We start from the raw sequence: 25,798 nt of genomic DNA on the forward strand, positions 1-25,798 counted from the left end.
GCTCATGGCCCTGGGACCACTGAGGAAAAGCAAAGCCAAGGAGAAGCGAGCAATGTAGTGGTGCAAAGGCAACTTCCCTAGCCTCCACCCCAGGTAAATTCCCAGGACACGGGAAACCAAGCTGCAGGGAGAGGGGAATCTTGGTCTAGACCCAAAGGATGGCTGTTCACAATTAGCCAAGAGTTCCTGGGAATCTAGTGGGAGTGAAATGTTTCCTCTTAGTTCATCTCTTCTCCTGAAGATTCTCTTTACAATCCCCCCCAGTTCTCTTAACTACTCTGAAATTTATGCTCCAGTCAGGAAGAATCCAAAAAGAGTTTTGACTGTTTGGAGCAAAATATCTTACTTTCTGGTCACCGCATAGCCCCAAGATGTCCAGAACATGGGTCTATGTGAAGAAAAATACAGAACAATTTTCTCCTGAAATGATAAAAAAAAAGGAGCAGAAGTTGGCCTGAAAATGGGCTTAGACGGGCCTAGCCTATTTACAACAAAGCTATTGGGAAGCGTTTTCCAAAGACTGACTGCCACTCCCCCACCCTCACCAGGAGGTGTTCTGTTAGAAAAAGGGGGGGGGCGGGGGGAAGGGAATTGTAGTCAAATAGGTTTGAGAAACTCTCTACAGAACATTACCTTAGAAATTCATATGAGTATTGAAAGCACTGAGGAGGCTTTCGGTAAAGAAAACTATTTCATCTGGGGAAACTGGTGGAAACAAGCCAATTGATCAACAAACCCCTCATTGTGGGAGATATTAATCAATGTGCTATAGATGTACTTGGAATGCCCTAACATGGGGCTCCTCATTTGGGACCAGACAATTTTCTGCTACAGGGGCCCGTCCTGTGCATTGTAGGATGTTGAGTAGTAACCTTGGCCTCTATCCAGCAGACATGAGCAGTGCTGTCCCCTAACTATGACAACCAAGAACATTTCTGGATATTCCAAAATGTCCCCCTAGTTTAGGCATATTCCCAATGAAACCTATCTTTCCTTTGCGAGTCCTGCACCCCAAGTCTGCTTGTGAGCCCTCATATCTTTCAAGGCTGAGCTTTTGGTTGGCGATGCCTTCTTCACCCACCACAGCCTCCGTTCCCCCCACCCTGGGCCTATAAGGTGGCTAATGAGGAAAGAAGGTCCTGCAGAGACAGTGCTCTGGAGAGGGACCCAACAGAGCAGCAAGTGGCCCCAGAGCACCCAGCCCAGAGCCCTCCCTGCCTCCCCGAGATTACCTCATGATGTTGGAGGCATCTTCGGCGTCGGGGTCTGCGCAGTACTTATTAGCAAGGATGAGGCACGCATCTGCTGACTCTATCTAAGACACCAAAGAAAATCACAGAACACAAAAATATGAATAGACATCCTTGGTTGCAGTCTCTCTCTGCTGACAGCTCTGGGGGAATCTGGTGCTTTGCAAGGAAAGAAAAAAATAATAATCCTGAGAGATTATAGTTTTTGTCAAAAGTGTAGGTTGTAAGTTCTTGTTATGGTATAAACATTTCATCTTGTTGCTGCTGGAAGGGACAACGTGTACCTTGGTAATTACACTTTTCATTTTGCATAGCCTCTTACACAGAAGCTTTCTGTCTTGAGATAACAATTAATTAAGGCTTTCAGTCTCTCTCCACCTCCTTTCCCCCCCATTTGCACCATCATCCTAACTTTTCCAATCAGGAAGTGGTGTTAGGTGGGTGAAACCCCTTCTCTTAGGCTACCAAGTTAACTGAGTCTTTGAGGATTCAGAAATTTAGACTCAAGTCCTTCATCTAACCTTTTTTCACATCTTAAATGTGGAATAAGAGGAAATGAGAGCCCTAACTCAGATAACGGCTCAGTACTGTTTAGGATTCAGTTAGCATTCAGATATTCAAAAGACAACAAATCTGAGTGTGAAATGATATGTTACAGATGACCTTGAAAGACAACCTAAAGAATTATCTAAACATGTGCCAACAGATACTTATTCCTTTGAGGGGATCACAAGTTGTGCTAAGAATTGCTTGCAACTAAATCAGGTCCATGGACAATAATTGTTTTCCCCAAGTTCTCATAAGATTTCACATTAGACATAACGTGGATCATGTCTGGATAATATTAACTAGACTCTGTAAGCGTAAGTGTTCCCATGCTGGCTCTGGTCTGTCCTATTTGGGACGTTGTGCTTATGACAGACTATTTCTGCATTTGGTGGGAGGGCATGGTTTCCTCCGCGGTATGTCACAAGTTGTCTCCAGTTTTCTCTCTTTCATAAAGCAAAGAATTCGCCCAAATTCTTTTGGCTTATTCATGTTTGCCAATTACATTATTTACTGAATTATGCAGTGACCACAGTAAGCACTGAGATGTCAATGGATTCAGAATATTAATCTATCCCCACTGGCATGCAAATACTGAACATGCTTACAAAATCCATATAAAATGAGTAAAGTAGTGGATGCCGTTTTGCTGTATTCCTTTCCCTTATAAGTCTTAGGTGTGTTTATAAGAAGAATCTAACTCAGTCGTTTCTAGACAGAAAGACTAGCCCATTACCAGTTGCTGCCAGATGTCTGCAGGCCCAGTTAAGTCTTTGGTGAGGAAAAAAGGGAAGTTTAAAATGTTTGCTGGCTAGGGTAAATTATTTTATACTCTATCCTTAATGTTCCTTCCTTATATAAATAACAGATTTCAGAGCTATGCTGAGCCCAATTTAAGTATTCAAAATGGGGATGACTTGATGGCTGTGTCACGTATGACACCGCTGAGTTCATACAACTGGTCTGCTTCCTTTAGCAGTGCTGGTATTGAGGGGCCCGGTGTCTAGCATGTTATGTACAAGCAGTCCACGTATGGGATGCTCATAGCTGCTCTGCCAAGTGCCAGCAGAACACAGTCCTGGGGCCAGTGCAAGGGTGGTGTCAAGGTTGGTAGTATCTGATTTATTTTCCAAGGGCTTTGAAGGAGACTCTTGGCCATGTCAGGAGGCATGTCCTGTCACCCCAGAGTCACACACCCCCTAGACAGAATAAAAGTGGAAGTCACTTCTTCCTTCTTACCTTCACTCTCGCAAGGTCATGTGGATTGAGGACTGAACCCTGATAAAACTCCACCTGAGTAAAATGTCGTTTGAACAGAGCTTCCAGCTCCAGGTTAGGGGAGATACTGTGCGGAGAGAGAAGAAACAGCTGTTAATATAACAGATTCAGGTATTCAGCCTCCATGGCCTCCCTGAATTTCCAGAGAGAAAAGGCTTCCACCTTCAGAGCACCCTCTTTCTTGCCATAAATAAGAGGCTCACACTGAAGAGAAGTAAAATCCCAGCCCAACTGAAAATCAAAACCAGTACCAAGTTAAAATGAAGTTTCATAACCTTTATAGCGTCTGAGGCCTATGTGGCAAAACGTCTTCAGCGTCAACATAAATGGAATCCCTATTTTTAAAAATTTTGTCTCACTCACTGCTTTATTTTATGTACTGATTGATTTGTCTGTGCCGGGTCTTAGTTGCGGCATGGCGGGATCTACCTTGCTTCACGCAGGATACTTCTTTGCGGTGCACGGACTCTCCGGTTGTGGTGCACAGGCTCAGTAGCTGGGGAGTGTGGGCTTATCTGCTCCACAGCTTGTTGGATCAGAGTTCCCTGACCGAGGATTGAACCCATGTCCCCTGTATTGCTAGGGGGATTCTTAACCACTGGCCCAGCAGGAATCACTATTTTATGAATGAAGAACAGAGACTGTGACATCAGGGATCGGCCAAAGGTCTTCCTGGCCGAGCTTCCTGCTATTCCTTTCACCAAAAGCCTTTTCCCTACTTTTCCACCTCATGGACTTCCCAACCTCAGGAACTGGATGAAAAAAAAAAAAAAATCCCCTCTGAGTAGACATATACAGAGGTAATCCACTCCCAGTATTGTTCTTGATTCAGCATGTGTACACTATTTATCATTCTTAGCCTTGAGCCACACCCTGCAATCTTTCCCATTGCAGGACAAGGATTAAAACATTGGTTAGCCTATCCATTCATTTATTAATTCTGCAGAGATGAGAAACACCTAGCTTCTGTTAGGTACTTCACTAGGCACTGGGAGATCACATTTAGTTAGAACCTACTAGGTGCCAAGGACTGAGTTAATCAACCCTTGCCTAACATAGTACATAGTAATGATGATAACTGCTAATGTTTTTGAGCATTTGCTATGCAACAGCCACCATTCTAAGCACTTGACAAATATTAACTCATTTAAACCTCAGAACAACTCTAGAGGAAGGTATGTTATTAACCCAAAGCTTGGAGAGGTTAATTAACTGGGCCATGGACGACAGGGCTGACAATGATAGATGCTGGGGACACAAAGGTAAATCCTAGCAATTGAAGCATTAGCAGCCAGCTTGTTGATTTGGACTAAAGCAGTGGGTGAGAGAAACACAGCTGCCTGTGTAAGTCCAATTGGTCTTACAGATCTGTTACACAAGGGCCTCCTTCAGGAAGTCTGCCTGCCCTGGTAATACAAGGAGTGGTGGTCTCTCCCCAATCCAGGTGTCCCATGTGATTCTGCCACTTGATTAGACTGATATCAGTACATTAATAGAACTATGTTGTGCTCTAATTGCTGCACATGTGCTCCTCTCGAAATGTCCAAGAAGGATGACTTGTCTTCAACCTTCCACATGCTCAGCAGAGGATGGGCCCCACAGCTGGTCACCAGTGGCTGAGCAGTTAATTGGATCTATGGGTTGAGTTCTTGTGGCCATGGTCTGCCCAGTCCTTTCAGAACTTGGAGAAGTCAGTGCCAAGAAGAAAAATGCTGGTGCTCAAACATGGTTGCCAGTTCCATATTCACAAATGTCAAAAGGAAGGAGATGTATAGGATAAGTGTAGGGAAGTCAACCTCAGTGAGATTTCAGAGCAGGACTGAGTCCTGGGTGGTCAATATCAAGTGAAGCCAATATCAGCATGTGAGCTTTGTCCCTTGGCAATGTGGGGCTAAGACCTGCCCCATGATGACCCCATCTCCATAAAAGAGGAGGACAGCACCACCCACGTGAGCATGCCTGCATTCTCCATCTCCATCCATGGGCTACCTTTTACCTAAAAGGGGACCAGGCAAAAGATCTCAACAGCACTGAGTGGAAGGGAGATATCTTGGTTTCTTTACCTATAAAACAAACTTGATTAAGTCCTACCTCTTAAGTCCATTGTAGAGCCTAATATATTTTCTCTCACATGATAACAGCTAACATTTACTGGGCACTTACTGTGTGTCTGATTCTCTTTATATGTGTGCATGCTAAGTCACTTTAGTTGTGTCCCAACTCTTTGCAACCCTATGGACCATAGCCCTCCAGGCTCCTCTGTCCATAGGATTCTCCAGGCAAGCATACTGGAGTGGGTTGCCATGCCCATCTCCAAGGGATCTCCCCAACCCAGGGACTGAACCAGTATCTCTTACAACTCCTGCATTGGCAGATGGGTTCTTTACCACTAGCGCCACCTGGGAAGCCCACTGCTCTGTATACTTGGGATGAATTTGCTTTTCATTCTGATAATAGCCCAAGATGGTAGGTAAAAACCATTTGACCTTCCCATCTTATGGTTGTAGAAACTGAGGCCCAGGGACTTAATTTGTTCAGTACTTAGTTGAGTCAGGATCAAGATCATCCTTTGAGTTGAGCATGTACTCTTACTCCCTTTTCTGATTTAAGGAGACACTACGGTGACTAGCACTGTGTCCTACACCGAAGGTTCCTAGGAATGACGGCTGTTGTTACTGCCTTGTACCCTGCTTCCTGTTACTTCTGTTTCTTGCTCAGGCACTATGTTAGTCCTACACTCATAAAGAATCCACACCAGACACTGTGGATACACTTGGATTGCATAAATCCAGACAGCTTCAGGGACAGTAATGATGTGTTTGACCAGTAATGAATCTACTGTCACTTCCAGAGTCACCTCCACAGAGGCAGGTGCAACTCTCATCACTGAATGAGTGGGTTGCTTCCTTCCCATCGCATCTAGAACGTCCTCTCCAATGAGCCCAGCAGAGACGGTGGTTGAGTCAACTCTGCCCTGCCCCCCAGTGCCACCCCCACATCACTCCACCTACAGACACTCAGGGGGTCCCCCTTGAGCTGCCTGATTGGGTGGAGGGTCTCAAAACCGTGGGGGCCTCTTACTTGTGAAGAAAGACGATCTCCACATTGACATCGTCCCGGTCCTTGTGCAGAAAGTCCTTAAGGAAGTTGGAGACGCTCTCCAGCGTGATGTGTCCACAGACCACTATGTGCCTGGATGGGAAAGGCCAGTTAGATGAGGCCACTCCAGAGATGCCCCAGCACCCACCCCCAGCAAGACAGAGGAAGCGCACAGCTGCAGGGAAGCATTCAAGTCCTCCGAGGAGGCTCAGTAAAGCCCAGCTCCCTTCCCCAGAGGGCTGTGAGGCAAAGCAGCGGGGCCAGAAGGTGCTCAGAGACTCCTCGACAGAAAAGCATATGGCTTCTCACCTGATGCTGCACAAAATCCTATTAAAAGCCCAACCGCTTGGCCAAGTGGTTTTATGCATTTAACAATAAGTGACATTATGCTTGCGCTTAAATGCTGCATTATCAAGCCCCTTGCAGATTCATATCTCTCCCTTTCTGCCCACAAAGCGTCCTCCCGGGAGATTTACCGAATGAGTCTTGGTTTATGACATAGAGCTTATCAGGTAATGAGATAACAAATCTTGCTGAAACGATGATTTTGTGTGTAAGAAAGCGGACTTTTATCAGGGTGGCTAATGTGCGGCTTGACACGTTATGGGCTCTGCTGGCCATAAGCAGTAAAAAGGAAATTTTGCATTTTTCTGCCATAACTCCTCCGACAATGGGAGCATGTAACACTTTACAGTAAGTGAGCATCACTCAGGGCTAAATGTGGGATGGGACACCTATGGAATCTGAGATGGTGCCGCAGGCAGGTTGTGCATCCCCAGACAGCTGCTTCCTTAGGATGCCTGAGATTTCCACAAGAGACAAAGGAATTTACCTTTGGACAGGGGAGAAAAGCTATGAAGGGATGAGGATGGAATGGTTTGCCTTTGTTTCGGGGTGCTTTGGACTTGTCTCTGGAAATAGTGGCTCCCCTTGAGATGAGCCCATCTTCCAGGACTACTGGAAGAACAGTCCTCACCCCCCTGCACCCTACCAATACCTTTGGACTCCTGAACCAATCTGACTTTGACACTGGGCTATACTGTGGCCACTTACATTCACTATCTATGATGCTCAATCAGGAGTAAGCTCTTTAATATAAAAGTTAACCCTGAGACTGACTGCGGAGATGAAATCTGCCAGCTTCTAGTAAAGAGACTGCAGCTCACTCAGCCCAGGTCCCTGTGCCCCTCATGCTGACAGTGACAGAGGCTGACTCCCTGGCTGGGCTTTGAGGCATGGGCAGGTGGTGAGTATGAAGCACAGTAATTTTGTGGAAGAAATTTAGAATGGCCAGGCCCCTTGCACTCCATAATTGCTCTGTGCACATTCCAGTAAGGCAGAGAGCTCATTGGCTGGAGGCGGCTCCTAAGAGGAGGCAGTGATGATCGCTTATGCGATGTTCCATTAGATGCCATTACAAGAGCCTGCCCTTTCGGTGTAATTTGGTGCTTGACTAAGTATGTGAGAATAATGCAGTAAACTCATTGGTGAGAGGATAATGATGCAGAACAAAGAGTAAATCAATAATATGCACGATGCAGTTAATAACATCACCATTATGGACTGTTATTGTTACGGTGCTGCACTTAGCGGTCGGGCAAGTGGAGGCCCTTGTTGGGGGGGGGGGCGGTGTCAATGGGCTTCCTCAGAAGAGATGTTTTAATATAACCACTTGACTCTCAAGCCAGTACCTGCTAGGTTAAGGGAGGTCCCCTGGCCACTGATCCAAATTTGATGTCCCCAAATGTATATGAATAACTCCCTTCTGAAATGCACAGTATGTCAGAAAACATGATGTAAATTGAACAACTGAATTATACACATTTTTGTCGGGTCATATCTTGAAAAGTGATTCTTGTGGCAAATGTGCATTTATATGGACAAAAGAGGCTGCAAATGAGTGTGCATTTTCTGAATAAGATTTCTAATTTTTAATTTGCCAAGTATGTTCAGAAACTGACCAAAAAAACAACATCTCCCTCCTAATCTGACATCTCCCCAAAAGACAACAGGCCTGTTTGGGGGACAATTCTAATGCTTTCTGACTACAAACTTCCATGATTGAGAATGAGGCCAGAATGAATTCAATGTATGGGCACCTCTGCAGGACAGATAGGTGAGTGGGACTCTTCCTGATAGTATGGCAGGTTTGATTCCCTGCTCTGCCACCAAGGATGTGTGTGATTCTGGGCAAGCTACTTATCCATATTTGATAGACGAGGGAGCTGAGAGGTTAATACTACCCATCCAACCTCCTGCACCAGGCACTGCCAAGCTCAAAGTTCTTTACCCGCAGAAGCCTGGTTATCATTCAGAGCAGGACTCAAATCAATGATCAGTCCAGGGAAATGCCAGAACATTCATCCTTCCCTATCTTGTATGCAAAGAACTGAATGAACATCTGCTAGCATTCCTTCTTCCTCTTGTGAGATCATTCATCTCTAGGACAGATGTGTGAGAAGTGGAGGGGAAGGAGGTGAGTCCATCCTCTCACCCTTGAATCAAAGACTCAGGCAGCTGATTTATTCAGCCTTAGAAAGAGTCAGGGTTCTCTTAGTTGAAAATGTGCTGGGTACATATAAAATATATTCCAATGCAATCAATATTATCCCTTAAGCCTTTAATTAGCCTTCACTTCTCTTAAGAAGCAGACAAATGTTGGCAGGAGAGGGGAGGAAAAAAAAAGGATTGACTTTTCTCATTTGGTGCTGGCCTATCCAATACCATTCTAGACAATTGAAAGTATATATATCTTTAAGCTACAGCATGATTTCTGAGGTGGAGAGCAGTCTTTATCAAAAAAGGAAGAAAAAAATCTCCCTTCAACATAATTGGTATTTTTGCTCAGGAAAAAAGCGAGATTGATTGAAAGCAGATTGCCTTTTTGCCCAAGAAGAGTTATTAGGTACATTATCATGGCAACCTTGGAGAACCCATATTGTTCCAATCTGTCCTCTATCTGAGTTGAAGATTTACGGCTTCCCCCTTTTGTGCCAATAATCATTTCCCTCCACTTTGTTTTCCATACAGTGGAAGTTATCAGGGAGCCCACATATTGAAGATGTTTGAATGCAGTTAGAACTGATGGGTGGGGTGAAGCTGCCTCTCTGACTCAGCACCTGCATTAAGAGGTCTGCTCCCCACCAGCTCACATCTGAGGGAGTGAGCACTAGGGGCCCTGCGGAGTACAGGGGATGGACGGTGAACGGGGAAACATTCTTTTCCAGCAATATTTTCAGGACTCTTGAAATTTCCAGAGGCACTAGTTTGAAGAAGGCTGTTATTGTTGGGGAGAAAAGAAGCAAGAATGTCTCACATCTTCAGTGATTGAAAATATAATTGAAAATATTGTAAGACTGAGAGCAGGGTGTGCCCTCCTTGGAAGCATAGTGATGGTTGTTCACCATGCACACTTTGAAGAATGCCAAACAGTTCCTCAGCCAAAATTATCTCTGTCGGGTTCCTTGACACCTACAAATCTACCATGTGAGATTCATATGTTGATAGCCCTGTGTCAGTTCAGCTCAGACACTAAATAACTGAACAGTCTTGGGCAAGGTACCAATTCTGCATTTTACAACCATAAAGTCAGAGTCTCTGAGGGGTTGGAGCTATTACCTGATTCATGAGGTTATCTTGAGGATTTATTTAAATAGGTAATACATGTGAAGGGTCTACTAAAGAGTCTGGGCCATTCTAAGCATGATTAAATGGTAGGATTCATGTGATGTCTGTAAATCAGGATGTAACAGATATGGAGTGGTCTGTAGCTCCTGGAGTCTCATCTGATCCTCAAACAGCCCCACATTCTTACTCTCTGCATCTTTTCAAATAACCTCTCTGAACCTCAATTTCCTTAAGTAACATGCCTGACATCCCACGGCAAGTAAAGTCACTTGCCCAGGACATGATTAGGGTCTCCGACTCTAATTCTCACAAAGACAAAGGTGAAGACGTGGAGAGGGAGCAGAGGTTTGGGCATTTCAGCTTCCACTCCTTTACAACAGACAGGGATAGGTCAATGAGAGGCTCCCTCGGACATACAGTGGAGGGGACATTGGCGGGTCCTCCCTGGGACAGGACAGAGGCCCTCACTTAAAGCATCATTGCAGCATGGTATCAATAGATACTAGCTGCATCTAGTCAGCGAGGCCAGCAAGCTCAAGATAGCAAAGGCTGAATGACAGCAGAAACTCAGAACCGAGTTGTTAATTGAAGGTATGCAATTTGGCAAGCCAAAGGGCTGCAAGGTGATGTAAAAACAACCTTTATAGCATTATATACTATATCCAGCCCAAGGATTCCACAAGAGAACAAAAAATCTAATAAAAGATTCACTGACAATAGAGAACATTGAGGAACATTGGCTGTGAAGGGCTCTAATGCTCTTCCCATCTGTGGCTCTGGATTCAAACTTCTCAAGACTACCAGCAATCTTAATGATTGATGTCATCAAGGGCCTGGCCACCTGGTTTGTGAAGATGGCTAACAAACCTAAATCAAAAATCATTTCTGATGGAATGACCTTTTTGGTTTTAAAAGTTCTGTCAAGTCCTGTGAACAACTCTTTCTTGGGATAAACTAATTTTAGCGGCTTGGATTAGAAGACCCATCTCAGATACATGAGGAAGCATCTTAAATGCCAAAATAGTAGCTGATGGCACTTTGTGGGAAGAAGTTACTCATCCAGTGTAAGAAAGCATGCCTGGTTTGGATAAGGGCTCCAGAAAGAGGGGATGGATTGAATTAGAATGGGCAACACTAATGTGTCATGGAGCAGGCTTGGCATCAAGGGTGGAGTATGACTTAATCAGAGGAATGATGCTTGACTATTACAGACTCTATCAGAAAAGTGCTAATTGCTTATTTCATGGGTACAATCTCATTCAATATTTCCCTCCCATTAATAAGCATCTCCACTTTCAGAATGAAATCCCACACATTATCCTCAATCTCACTACTCTCTTCTTGGAGATGGGCCAAGTATGCTGGAATGACCCAGTGGGGTTGGAAATTCAATTTTAGAACTCAATTCCACTGGTGTCTTTCTGAATGTATCACTAAGGGGAACTGACTTATGGCAGAAGGCATAAGATGAAGACAGAGAGGGGTCTCCCAGTCAAAGGTTCCAGTGAATGAGGCATCTGGAGATCGAATGAGGTTGACTGTAGCTCAATGAGAACCAATGTCTACACCTTTTGAAAGACTCAGGTAATGTTTCTTAAAGTCAGTGGCCTTTGAAGATGAGATTGGTGACAATGATAGGCTCTTTTCCATGTCCTCCATCTATCTTAGCATCAGGACAGTCCTTGGTGAATGTTTAGTCTGGTGTCTGCATTATTTCAATGTGGAAACCAAGGTCCGGAGCTCAATTCAAGGTGAATGCCAGAGGAAGGGCAGACCTATCCCCTTGGTTTGATGTCTGCAATGCCAAAGCAGCTGGTGCACCTGAAAGGAGCCTGGGCTAGGAATCAGAAGATGGGGGGGACCTATTCTGTGTGACCTGGGTCCCAGTCACTAGAAAACGAAGAGACCCAGACTGTTGGGGCTGCACCCACTCAGTGTTCCAGCTCTCTGCCCCCACCCTGTTCACACCAGCCTATCTAGTCTAGACGTCTGCCATAGCTTCCCAGTTCAGTTCCCTGTTTACTAAACCCCCATTCTTAAAAAAAAAAAAAAAAAAAGGAAGAAAAGCTCTCAAGAGTGAGGACTGAGAATCTGACTGCATCGCTTCCCACAAGGGCAGGGAGGTCTCAGATCTCTCTTCAGCTGAGCCTCGCTCTAGGAAGACAATGTAAAATGCACAGCTCTGGGCTGTTTATTTTTAAAGATACTATATCCATTTTTACTGGAACAAGTATAAAGAACTTAAAAAACCCATAGCTATCCTGTCACAATAAATCATACAGAGTAAATTGAAAATCCTATACAGCTTTCCCTGAGTACATTGAGCTCACTTTGTCAAAGAGGTAGATGAAATGTGGCATATATTGATCTAGATGTCTCTGTAAAACTATAATATTTATATCAAATACATATGCTAGAATCTTTTCTGTCTCTCTGCTGAGCCTTCTAATCATGCTTGCCTCGTCCTCCCTCTCACCCCCAACACCTCCCACTCCTGAAGGCTGCATCTGACGTGAATGAATTTTAAGGAGGACTTGTCAAGGGAATTCGGCACGATTTTATCACACAGAGAGCAGGGCAGGGGTGACAGAAGACCCCACAGCCCAAATCACACAATGGTCAGTACCCAAAATTCACATTGTCCCTCCTATGTTGAATTGAAACCATCATGGTCAACATGACTCTCTCTCCAAGACTGTCTCTTCTGAGAGAGAGATTCAGGAAGATTCTGAGCTTTCCACTGTGTCTCACCTGATAGTGCTTCCCCTGATCTGGGGCATGTCCTTTAGAGCAACTGTTACCCAGATTTCCCCGTAAGGCTCATAATCCCACTACCTGAAGGAAGAAGGCTAACCCTAGTCCCACCTTCCCACTGCCTCTTATCCTGGGAGCCCATCCCAAAGGAACTGCCTCCCAGTGGGGTGGTCATCTTCAGCAAACAGCTGCTAACTCTGGGCTGCCCTGAGACCCAGCTCAGAACCCCTCAAACTTGCTGGGCTCTCAAGAACTATCTGTTATCAGTGGACTGGTTGGCGAAGTATGCTTGGCTTGGATACCCTGTCATGGGAAGTGTGGAAGACATTTTCCAGTTAGTTCACTGCAAGCCTGCAGGTCATTGGCTGATTCTGCCACCTCTGATCTATCATTGTGTCTCAAGTTTGTAAGAAAACAGTGCAAGACAAAAATGAAAACAAAACAGTTTTGAGTGTGTATGGAGCTCAGGATCCCATGGTTTTAACCATTGCCTATTAAAACAGATGAAAAAACAAAAGCAAGCCAACAACAACCAAAAAAAAAAAAAAAAAAAAATCCAAGGAGGTTCAGAGATAATTGTCTACCCAGGACCCACATCTAGCACTTTGCTAATCACAAAGGAAGGGAATATCTTCTCCCCCCTAGTGAGGAAGAGAATAAAGTAATCATCTTATCCAGCTGTCAATAGATCTGTTCTGGAGGAGACAGGCTGTTTGGCTGTTTCCCTAAATGGGGGCAGAAGGCTGAGCAAATAGACTCCAGCAGTATACCAAAGGCACCTCTGTAAAACAGAGCCCCAAGGTCAGAGGACAGACTACTGGCAGTCCCAACAGAGAACACTGGGGTGCCCTGACCTGAACTTTCTGCACAAAGAGGGCACATCTTATCCTACACAGACAGTCAGGATCTAAACCACCCAGAGGGATCTGTACCTGTACCTTCATCATCCCAAATCACAATTAGACCTCCACAATTACACCAGGCATGAAAGAAAGTGAAAGTGAAGTCGCTCAGTCATGTCTGACTCTCTGTGACCCCATGGACTCTAGCCTACCAGGCTCCACCGTCCATGGGATTTTCCAGGCAAGAGTACTGGAGTAAGGAGCCGAAATAGCTCAGTTGGGAGAGCATTAGACTGAAGAGTACTGGAGCGGGTTGCTATTTCCTTCTCCAGGGGATCTTCCCAACCCAGGGATTGAACCTGGGTCTCCTGCATTGCAGACAGATGCTTTATCATCTGAGCTACCAGGGAAGCTACCAGGCATGAGGAAGGTAAGGTTCCAGTTCTCTGGTTGTCTAGAATGGCATTCATGATAAAATTAAGCATAAACCTAAACCTTGGACTGGGGAAAGGAAGGAGGGACATAGGGGTGAGGAGGGGAGATGCAGATAAGCCTGCTTCTGCTGCCTGCCCACATAATTAAGAAGCTGCCCCTCATCTGGAGCATAGGGTCTGTCCAATCTAGAAAACAACACCTCATTTTAATTTTGGGGAACCACTCCTCCCCAGTCAAATACAGTCTTGGGACCTTCAACCCTGGTTTCTGCCCAAACTAGGACAAGCAGTGCTTTTCAATCTCAAATGAAGTGACACTAAGTTCATGGTGGGAACTGATTGATCCTCAAGGTGAAACCTTGTGAGGACTTTCTCTGAGTTTCTGCTTGCTGGATCCCAGCGCTGTTTCTCAGACTCACCTCTGTCCTTTCTGGCATCTTCAGCTTTTGGCTGAATGCTGTAAGATACTTTCATCTTCCAAAAAAAAAAAAAAAAAAAAAAGCCTTTTCTGCTGAAGTCACCAAGAAACAATTTCAATTGCCTATAACCAAAGAACTTTAATTATAGATTTGTTTATCCTAACTTTAGTTCCTCACTGAATTCTCACAATAACCCAGTATGCAGGTATTAGTACTACCATTTTCATTTTATCTCTTTCCTCCTTCCTTCATGGAAGAGGACTTATACAGCTTCTTAAGCAAGCAATTCTATAATTGCCCAAATCTCATAATTAACACTGGTTCTTCTTGTGTCTCTCCACAACACCCTCTCCCTTCTGCCTTTTATTCATCCATTACTGCAGGGTTTGGTGGCCTTTGGTCATCTTTAAGTAAGTCATTCTTCCTTTGACCTGATTATTCCAATTTTAGGTGGTTCTTTGCTCTAACAGAGAAATCCAGGCACTTGAACATCATCTTCCTCCATTCCAATCAAATCAGATCTGCCTGTTTCCACTGGATAATGCTGCTTCTGAACACAAGGCACCGACAGAAGAGAAGATCAAAGAAAAGATCGACTACACCCTCTGGGGATGAAGACAGAACAGAGGGAGAAGGAGTCCAAGCAAAGAAGCGGTTCTTAATTCTGCCTGGTAGAGGGGAGGTATGCTAGCTTTGACGTGCAAACTGACCCCACTGCCTTCCCAAACACCCCTGCATGCCTCATGGCCCTAGAACATAAGCTGTTGGGATATGGCCCTCCCACAACAATCAAGTTGACATATCCTGACACAGCCTTGGGTGTGGCCTCATTCCTCAGCCACATCCAAAGGTGTTGCCCCAGCTAGCTGTGTGTTGCTAGCCATCCACTGTAAGTAGACCCAACACCCTGAGCCTCCATCATCTGTCTGACACACACACAAGTACTGGGAGAAGTCCACAGGTTCCAGAGCTTGATAAAGCATAAGACACCGGAGAGGGATGTTCGCTAGATATGGAAAGGCCCAGAACTCAACGTGGCATTAACAGCCCCTCTACCTCCTGAATCTCTGCACCCCTTTTACAGGGTCCATCATTAGAATGCTTTTAGGAGCAATCCCTCTAAAAGGCTTTCAGTCTTCAGGTTTGCCTTACATCTTCATGATTTTACTGAACAAAATTCCTGCCGAAAGAGCATTTCACGGAGACAAGGCTCCTCTGTAATCCATCTTCTACATAGCTGCCACTAGCTCTTGGGTGGTTCTGATTGATCAAAGTCTCAGGTAAGCTGCAGGGGAGCAAGAATCATATCATCTATATCATCCTTTAACCCACAGCACCTAGCACAGTGCCTGGAACATAACAGGGTTCAAATAATTATTAGTTGAGCAAATATATTGGGATGGCAGCTTTCCTAAATCTGTTCTATATACTAGCTAGCATTTGCCTTTGAGGTCAGTGGCTAGGGCCATAAAACCTTTCACAAGATGGGCATATTCTATCTCTGAACATGTGTCCTTACCGAGAAAGTATGGGAGATGAGATAAGTCTGCTTCTACTGACAACTGGTACTCACATTTGAAGAAGTCCCTATGGTTTGGGGGGTTATGCAATACCAGTACCAGATGTGGAGGTGCAAACCTTGAGAGGCACAGAATCAAGTTTCCATGAATTTCATGGAAATTTTAGAAAGCTGCATCAGCTTCTGAAGTTCTTTTATAATAAAAAAGAGACATTGGACTTGGCCAGTTCAAAGGTTTCCTGGTTTATTTTTAGTGTGTGATGGCAGCATGAGTGGGATGAAACCCCAAATCTACTAGGAATCACTTTGCACAACTCTGGGAAGACTGCTATCGAATGAATGACACAGCTGAAAGAGAAAACACAGTGCAACTTAGTCTTGGAGGGCTGTGTTTGTCCTTTAGATTTAGAATCTACCCAACAAGGATTCACCCAATCAAATGCAAGGTTAAGCAGGAAGGATCTTCAGGGGTTATAATTAGAAAAGTTATATTCAGAATTCTTTTTCTTTAATGGAAGAAAGAATATATGAGGGTGAAAGTCAAAGTCTGAATATGACTTTTTATTTTCTAAGGTACACAGTTCATCTCCCACCTACATTTCTATTCTTGTTTTCAGAACAATAGCTGGAACACTTTGATAAGTGTGTGGAAAGGAAGAGAGACAGCAGAAAAATGGTGTTGGGGTAGGGGGGAGACAAGCTTTCATTCCATTAGTATTATCAGGAAATAGATTTAATATGCATCCAAGTCTCTCTCAATAGAGCTCCAAGTCTGAAAAGGACTGAAGACGTGGCTTACAAGAATCCAAAGCAGATGCAAAGAAAGAAGTGCCCACATCCACACCCATAAAGACCCCTCTCGTTGGAAAGGAATACCTGGCACTTTACATTACATGATATAGCGTCTAATAAGACTCATTTTCAGTATCTGCCCCTTGGTACTGAATTTCAGAAGTAGTAAAGGGGTCATTTTTCCAAACTTATTAGGGCAATCTCATTTTTTTTCTTTCCCCAAAGTTAAATGCTAATCAAAGCAGAATGCCTAATCAGTCCAACATGGCCTGTCAACTTGAATTATCTGTTTGTCTTCCTATTTACTGTATCTGTCTGTCTACAGTTCTTCATATCTCTGTGAAGATCAGTTATTGGGGCCTGTGTTTTCTTCTGACTAGAATGGCTACCAGATGATCTTTCCTGGTGATATGTTGATGATTTGCTAATTTATGACTTTTAAAATCTAGGAATCTGAAAACACTGCTGAGAGTTCAGGCTGGGGATCACGTGGGCCCCATGACGAGAGGGCTGAACAGCTTACTTGTTGAGGGATTGAAGTTTGTATAAAAAGCAAAGCGGCAGTCACATTTCAGCCAGAGTGATGTCTGTGATGCAGAAATGTTATAGAGACCATCCTTCCTAGGAGCAGCACCCCATTCACAGGCCGAGGAGGAGGGAGGGGGAATGTTGTCTGAGTTACACACAGACAGGAAGGAAAAGGACACGGGGCTCAACCCAAGGCAACACCCTATGAATTAACCCCACATCCTATTTCCAAGCACTGGGGTCAGACCATCTCAGAATGAGTAGAGGAGAAAGTATTATTGTAGGAAGGCTCTGACCTCTGGGAAACAAGAAGGGAGGTTTACACAAGCTCTGAGTTTGAACTCCCCAACCACTTTGGCGGCTAAATAATGTAACATATTGCTCAAGATAGATGTGGCAAATTTGGAGATTTTCACCAGCCTGTACAATGCATCTGGCATGTTGCAAGTACTCAGAAAACACACATGGATGAGATGAAGATGAAGGCAGGACTCATATTAGTTCTTTTGGGGAGCAGGAAACAGACAATGGGTGGTAGATTAAATGAGTCTTTATAAAGAAATAATCCCTGTCCTGGTGCAGCAAAACATTTAAGATCCCAATTCTTTTAAACGATGGTCTAGAACCAGGTGGGCAAAATCTGAGCAGTGGAGAAAATGGAATTTCACGTTGATACAAGACAGCTGGGCAGGAGGGAATAGAATGTGGTCTCAAAGAAGAACGAAGGATGTGAGGGAGATGAAGGGCTTATTTCTGATCAGAGGAAAGACACAAAATTAAATGACCTGATCATCAGGAAGTAGGATGGCCTCCCCTGGTAAGCCAGTGGACAGCACTACTGTAGGCAAACTAGGGCCCGAAACACAAATGAGATTTTTAAAGACCTAGTCCCTCGGAAGTAGAACTAAAGACCAACAGTTGCAGGAGGGGTTCCCATAATATTAATTTTAAAACCTAGAGTGTTAGCTCCCCTCTGCCTAGGCAGTAATGAAAGTTGTTGAGTAGGCTATAACAGCCCTTTCTTTGAGATGTCACCTCCCTAGACCACTTTATCCCTGTAAATCATCCCTGTTTTGCTCTATAACAGAATCTTAGCTCATTCTTGCTTTTGTTGCATGTATTAAAATCTGTACTTGGCATTTCCTTCTACTCCTACCCTTGCCATCGCCTGTCACCTTCCGGAGGTGTAACCTCCATGTGACAGGTACCACGAATACCTGCCCGACATGCGGTCCTGCGTGAGTGGCACAGCCTGAGCAAGTGAACCAGTGGAGGTGATAGCAGGAGTGGTGAGCGAGGCAGGTAACTCACTGCGCTGTTTTCTTCGTTCTTGCAATTTTGTTCTAAATTATTCAATGCTTTATAAAATATGAGCACTGCCATTGAAGGACGTAATAAAGTACTCTGCTTCATCTTTAAAGGGAAAAGCATGATAAAGTCTTGACATTGTTGTTGTTCTTTAGTCATGTGGGACTCTTTGCAACCCTATGGACTATAGCCTGCTAGGCTCCTCTGACCATGGGATTCTCCAGGCAAGAATACTGGAGTGGGGTGCCATGTCCCTCCTCCAAGGGATCTTCCCAACCTAAGGATCGATCCTGTGTCTCTTATATCTCCTGCATTGGCTAGCAAGTTCTTTACCACTAGTGCCACCTAGGAAACCCCATGATAAAGTTGGCCCACCTCTATGGTATTGAGGTGGCTTCTTACAATCCTGAGGCCACACCTAGGTTGAAGGGAGACCACCTAAACTCCTTCCAGGAGGATACTGCCTCCTGAGGGTCAAGATTTTCACTCAAAGCTATGAAATAAACCCAGGGAACCCACCCAGGATTTTCCAAGACGGGCAACTGCTATTCTAGTTCTCACTGACAGTTAAGAAACCACTACTACAGAAGTGCCCTGAGCTGTGCAGACCAACTGGGGAAGTGAAAGGCACAGGTAGATATGTTTGCCGGGGAAAGAATGCTCTTCTTCAGATGATGAGCAGGTAGGCTGTGCTCAGGAGAGAGCCCAAATCTGGCAGATCATGACAGTCCCACCACAGCTGGCCCCCTAGGAAATGACTCCCCAGGAAGGATGGAACCAGGAAGTGGAGGAACAGGTAGAAACCTACAAATCTCATTTTGGCCAATGATCTGTCTGTTCATGCTTAAGAGCCCCTTGTTGTTAGACACGTTCAAGAGGTAAACACTTTTCCAATCTAACCAAATGAGAAAAACTAGGAAGAAATGTTTCTGTCCCCTCTCCACCTTTTTGTCCTTGACCCTAGGGCCAGGCTCCTAAGAGGCACTAGGTGAGTAGAAGCGGGAGAAGGGTCCAAAGTGATGCTCAGGCCTTTACCTTCCTCATCATCTTCTATGCAATGTTCTGGCCCCACTGTGGGTAGAAGTGGGAGAAAAGTTACAGTGATAGGATCACTGAGTTTAGAGCAGAAAGGAGTCTCAAGAGATGATCTAGACAAGCAGCATGGTCCAGTGGAGCAGACATAACCCTTTACTAGGGTTATGATGTCAGGCAAGTCACTGCAAATGGAGTTGATGGTGATACCTTCCTTACACAGTTGCCATGGGGATGCAGAAGGATGGAAGCATCTGTAGATAATATCATTGCCACAGAAGCCAGTCACAAGACTTGGGTTCTACTGATTCATGCTCTCATTTCCAGAAGGATGTAGCACGCCTCCACCTATATAAGGAGGTCTAAGAGAATCCATTGTACATTTATGTTTCACAGACAGATTTCATGAATAGGAGTTAGAGCCAGGTTCATCTATGACACCTATTCCCCAGCTAGAAGGGAACACAGACTCCTCATCCAGCCAAGGAGCTTCCTCCCAGTTCTTACATTCAGTTCTTGGCCCCCTTTCCATATTCCTTGTCCTCAACTGTCCATCCTTCTCTCTGTGTCCTCGGAGCATTTAGCTACCAGAAATCAGTAGAACAATCCAAACCCATCTATCCTCCCATCTCCCAACCACTTGGCCTAGGGCTGCTTCAGTTTCAGGCCCCAGGAGCCCCATCATGGGAAGTTCAGTGTCTGGATGGCTCCCCAGTCCGGCTGTCTCTGACAAGGGGGTTACCGCAGATGGATTCTTCTCTCTGGCCAATTATTTTCCATGGCCCTTGGCCATGTGACCTCAGACCATGATCTTGTCAGTTCTCATAAACTAACCAGGAGCGGGTTGAGTCACAAGCAGAGAGGAAACCTCTGGGGAAAACAGCAGGAGCTGTGGGAGGAAGAAGAGCAAGCTGGGATCCCAAAGGCCATGGGAGCCTCACCCCTCCACTCTACCACCTCTGAGAGGCTTTGAGCTTACAGGAAGGGAAAGAAGTGGAGACAGTGGCCTCGGGAGGCAGGCTGGACTACAGGAGGGCTACCCTTTTGAATAAGATCTAAGGTCTCAGCCCAAAGAGCCTAATTGTTCCCAAGACCTCAACTTGAGAGACTGCCTGACAAGATACTGGTTAGACCTTTGGTTATTGACCAAGTCCCTATCTTACAGACTACATCATAATGGAAAAACTAGAGAATGACTTTCTTTCTCTCTCTCTCTCACACACACACACCCCCCCCTATATCTGCTGTTGGCTCTGGATATCCTGTAGGAGGTCAGGCCAGGGATGTTGATAAGAATGTGGGCATGAGCCACTGTGAACCCTGGATGCTGTGTTGCTGGTGAGGATGTTCTGGGGACACTACATGAACTGTTTCTATTATGCCAACATAGATTAGAACTGAAAATTAGGTGCCGCTGAAATTTTCATATTCTCCAAAATCCTGAAATTGGGTGTTGTGTGAACAAAACCCCATGGTTCTCTATCTAAATTTTTTTTTTTACTTTAAATGAATTTCCAATTCATGTGTCTCCATGGCTTTGGGTCGCGCGTTACCTTGAGTTCTCTGACAAGTTAATGCATTGTTAGAGAAGTTATATTCTGAGCAAAATGTGCACATGTAAACAAATCGCTTAACTATGTATATGTTTAAGTTACTTTCTGGGCATCCATCTGATGAAATCTCAGGGAGAACGAATACATGGATATGTGTCCGTGGGTATAGCACATATATTTATGCATACAGAAAAACACAGGGCAAAGCACGTTATTTTAAGTATGAATTCTATCTTTCAACAAAGTTTAGCTGCTTTTCTTTTGCAAATGCATTTAATTTTATCTGGAAACTTTTTGACGTTAGAAATAGAACAACTGTAGTTTCTCATTATGTTTGCTGCCAGAATCCATGCTTGGTTGCTCAACTAAAGACCTTATATTGCTAATTACTACCACATGCCCATATCCCAAGCGAAAGAAAACTTATTGATTCTGACAGCCCATTCTCTCAACACTGAATTCCAAATGAAAACTCAAATTTTGGCCAAACATAACATTTCATCAATCTTGTTCTACTGACTAGAAAAACAACATCAAACAAAGGGTGCTAATGGCCCTTTATTACCGTTCCTTTCCCAAGCTTATATTTTCTGATGAAAGATCTAAGTGACCAAAGGGCTTCTTTAAACTACTTAGTAATTAGCTTTTGAACCAGGAAACAATGCGTAAAGTAAAGCGAACAGTCCCAGTGCTGATGACAGAACCTATTTTCTGTCCGCAGGGTCGGGGGACCTCAGAGACCCAGAGTGAACATTAAAGGCAAAGTGTGCATTTTCATAAAGGAAGGAGAGAAAAGAGAAAAAACCAGGGTAAAAGTAGTGATAAAAGATGATGGAGATGGAGCCAGAACAAAAGCTGCAGGAAGTCTGTGATCTGAAGCCTTCGACGTGGGGGTTTGCACAGAGGGGCCAAGGCCAAGGGACAACCGGGTGGGACTGGAGTGTGTGAGCGACTGTGGGTCTCAGGGCCTCATCTGGGTCACCGTCAACAAAAGCCCCCCGCCAGCAGGCCCACCCACACTGGACTATGGCAGCTATTTTGGAGGGAAGAAAAGAAATGTACCTGGAGTGAGAGTCGGGAAATATTTTCAACGCAGACATCAGGGCAATTGATTTTAGTGACATCTTCAGGGGCGGTGAGGGAGCGGGGAAGGCTGGCTGAGACAGTGGCCTGGGGAGGCCATAAAGGCAGCCCGTGTGCCCCGAGTGCCTTCTGCTTTATGGCGACCTGTCCGCACCTTCAAGGCAAAACGAACCAAGAGGCTGTTTTCCTCTTGGCATGGAATAAATGACCAGTGGAAATCTCTGGACTTATTTGGCCTTTTGGATCTAACCAATGGCCCAGAAATCGGAACAGCTTGGTTCTAATCTCATCCAGGGCTGTTAGGATAATAGGAGGAGGAGGGCTCCATCAGAGGGGAGGTGGGGGAACGGCTGCCTCCCTGGAAAAGATGCCAACTGGCCTCCTCTGTCCTCCATGCCTTTGAAAGGAAACGGGTGTCCTGTGGGTAGTTCAAGAAAATGAGTCCTTTTCCCCACCTCCTCATTTTCTATACAGAGGACTGGACACCTGAGCTCAGGATGCAATGGCATCACTGATGGGAGAAGAGGTGGGCTCCTTCCAATGTGACCGTCAGGCAAGGAGGAGGCGGTGGACAGAAACACGATGCTACTCCTTTTATTTTTCTCTTAAAGAGCAAATAGGCTATTCAAGAGTTCATTTGAAAATGCATAATCATGGCTGATTGTGTTGTTGTATAGCAGAAACCAATACAACACTGTAAAAATGAACAAATATGTATTTAAATTTAATCAAAAGCTGTGGCTCAGATGGTAAAGAATCTGCCTGAAATGCAAGAAACCCGGGCTTGATGCCTGGGTCGGGAAGACCCCCTGGAGAAGGGAATGGCAACCCACTCCAGTATTCTTGTCTAGAGGATTCTATGGACAGAGGAGCCTGGTGGGCTTCAGTCCATGGAGTAGCTAAGAGTCAGACATGACTGAGTGAAAATTTTATGGAATAAGAACAAAACAAAAAAACCCTAATTCCATAATAGGAACTTCCATGACTGGGGAAGGGGCAAAGTGATAAAAAATATTCTGTATCTTGGTCTAGGCGGTAGTTACTGGGTGTGTACACAGGTATAAAATCCTTGAGCGATACATAAAGATGTGTATATCTTACTCAATGGAAGTTAAAATGAAAGCCAAAACTCAAAAGCAAACAAAATCCAATGCTCAAAAAAAGCTTTGAAAGAAAAACAGTACAGAATGGTTGCTTCCACCCTGCCTCCCTCCAACCTTCTCCTTTGAGACAGAGCAGTCAAGGCCTTACATCTACTTAGGAGTAAAACTTCCAGCTGACAACACACCCACACACTGACACTGATATTGACAAAATGATGTGAGCACAAATCGAAACAGTCCCCAAGAAGAAAGCATTCATGTATGGAAAGCCAAACAAAAGATGCATCAGGAAGCCCGCGCAGTGCCCTGATATATATAAACATATTTCTTGTCCAGAAGGAATTTCAACTGAGTAATGAGTCCCTTTGAGGATAAGCTTGGTACCTCCTGGCTAAAGAGACCTGGTCTCATGGGAACCAGAGTGCCAGTGTCGCCTTGATCTTGCCCTCCTTGGGACTCCCCTGCTGGAGTATGGGCTCAAGGTTTGGCTGTACAAAAACCCCATAAGATGACACCTCTTTAGTCTTAGGGACCAGAATGTAATCAATCACCTAATTAATACAAAGAACGAATAAACTGGGCTTACACATCAGGGATCAGAATAGAAAATATGAGTTCAGTAACACATGGACGCCTTCCAGGATAAATATATTATGTCTCTTGAAAAGATGGGTGGGGAAGAGAGTTGTGAATAGGAACAGGTCTCAGTAGTTGGTCCTTGTGATCACTTGGAGTGGTCGTTCTGACATCACGCCTCACACAGAATGTGGCTCTTCAGGTGGGGTGTAATGGGGGCAGGATCCAGGTGTCGCCGCATAGCGGCTCTGAAAGTCACTCAACCACATCTCTTCTGATGCAACTGACTTACTTTCTGCCTCCATGTTTGTTAAAAGTCCCGCCGAATTTATTCCGATTCAGGATGAGAGCAGCAATTTCGGGCACGTAGCGGGCAAACATTGCCTACATGCGTGAAACAAAGAAACAAAAGCCAAAACAAAAATGGCATGCAGAGAGGATTCTACCGCAGCGGAGGCAGCAACGCCTCTTGGCATACTTACTTTCTTCCACTAACCGCACTATAGGAGCCCCCGTATTTCTTGCGGTTTCCTATTAACTCTATGATTTCAGGGACGTAGCTGGCAAACATGGCCTGAGGAGAAGACAGGAGACAGAAGAGAGACTGAAAGACAGGCCAAAGAGAGGGGGTGACCTTTTCAGAAGGGGGAGGAGGGCAACGCTAAGATCTGAAAACACAAAAGGACTAGAACTGCAAAGGTACGTGTTCATGGGCTGGATTGTATTTAAAAAAAAAAAAAAAAAAAAGAGCAAGCTTCTGAAGTTACATAGGACAAAAAACAAACATTAACCAACCTAGACAACTAAAAAAAAAAAAACAAAAAAATCAGTTAAGAAAAATGTAAAGGAGACAGGAATAAATAAATTGATATCTAGCTCTACTTCCTGAAGAGAAATAAGAGGAGGCATGCTAGAGAATAACACACACACACACACACACACACACACACACACACACTCTCATTCACAAACACACAATTTTAAGAGAAAACCTTTCTTTCTAATTAAAATTCACATGATAATCCCTGCCTTTATGAGCGATTAAAGACAATAAACAGCAAGAGAAGATTTAAAAATATATAAACTTTTCCATTAAAAAAAAATCACTAAAAAGCACATAAGGTGAATTTAGGAAATCACATGGGAGGAAAGAATAGTGAGGAGAAACAAATCTGCCATGTTTTGTCCAACAAACATTGTGCTTGTGGCTGGATAATGCAGTCGTGCGATCTGCAGGGACCTCACGGGTACTGCAGGAATGCTGTGAGCATGTACACACCACACGTACATTTATATACATTTCTCAAATGTATATGCCATATGCATACAAAACAGTGTGTATGCATGAGATAAATGCATGTGTGGTGTACATATGTGAAAGCTGTGTGTGAGTTTAGGTTTACCTCACACACAGCAAAAATCTAAACATCAAATGGGCTACTCTGAAAGACAAAAGGCAGTCACTGCCGATGAGCGGCCAGAAATCCCCCTTGAAAAGTATGTGGTAACCCACTGAGATGATCTGCGTAGACCAGAAAAGCAAACAGTGCAACTTTCTGACTTACAGAGTGAGGGCGGAAACACCCACCCGTGTCGCTGTGTAAGGGAGTTGTGGTCTGTTTACAAAACCACACTCAGCTCACGTGGTGATGTCCATCTGGGGAGAAGTGCACTCTCTGTCCTCTGGGGTGGGGACCCTCCTCTTTAGGGCGAGGGCCCAGCCACAGTGTTTGTTGGAAGTTTGGGGAGGACCGGGATGGGGGTGGGGAGCTCTTGAAACCGCAAATTGTCTACAGAGTATCAACATTATCTACCCGGTCAGGTGATAACACTGTCCTTGCAGAATATCAGAGGCTGAATTACATTATGAAGGCACAGACCCTCTCACTTGATAAGCGAGCATCCCTTTCTTAAGACAATTAGGTTTGCTATGGGCTAAATGGCCGTCCCTCACAAGGACACCGTGCCTGGGTCTCCGGGAAACAAACTCAATACACAAAAGAAATAGGCAGAAAAGGCACCCTGGCATTTGGGATTGCCTTAACTGGACTGTAA

The 25,798-nt window shown here is 44.6% G+C and overlaps 1 protein-coding gene across 8 annotated transcripts in view; it reads right to left on the reverse strand.

The window, feature by feature from the left end:
- Window positions 1-25,798, reverse strand: part of KCNMA1 (potassium calcium-activated channel subfamily M alpha 1) — a 748,269-nt gene that overhangs the window by 217,856 nt on the left and 504,615 nt on the right. For all 8 annotated transcript variants that reach the window (XM_065922697.1, XM_065922687.1, XM_065922690.1 and 5 more), the window contains 4 exons: window positions 24,226-24,317; window positions 6,156-6,266; window positions 3,036-3,141; window positions 1,233-1,315 (listed from right to left, as the gene is read on the reverse strand). In XM_065922697.1, the coding sequence (XP_065778769.1) occupies window positions 1,233-1,315; window positions 3,036-3,141; window positions 6,156-6,266; window positions 24,226-24,317 (392 nt within the window). The remainder of the gene's footprint in view (window positions 1-1,232; window positions 1,316-3,035; window positions 3,142-6,155; window positions 6,267-24,225; window positions 24,318-25,798) is intronic.

Source organism: Muntiacus reevesi, chromosome 2 (assembly GCF_963930625.1).
Source record: "Muntiacus reevesi chromosome 2, mMunRee1.1, whole genome shotgun sequence".
Classification (NCBI taxonomy): domain Eukaryota; kingdom Metazoa; phylum Chordata; class Mammalia; order Artiodactyla; family Cervidae; genus Muntiacus; species Muntiacus reevesi.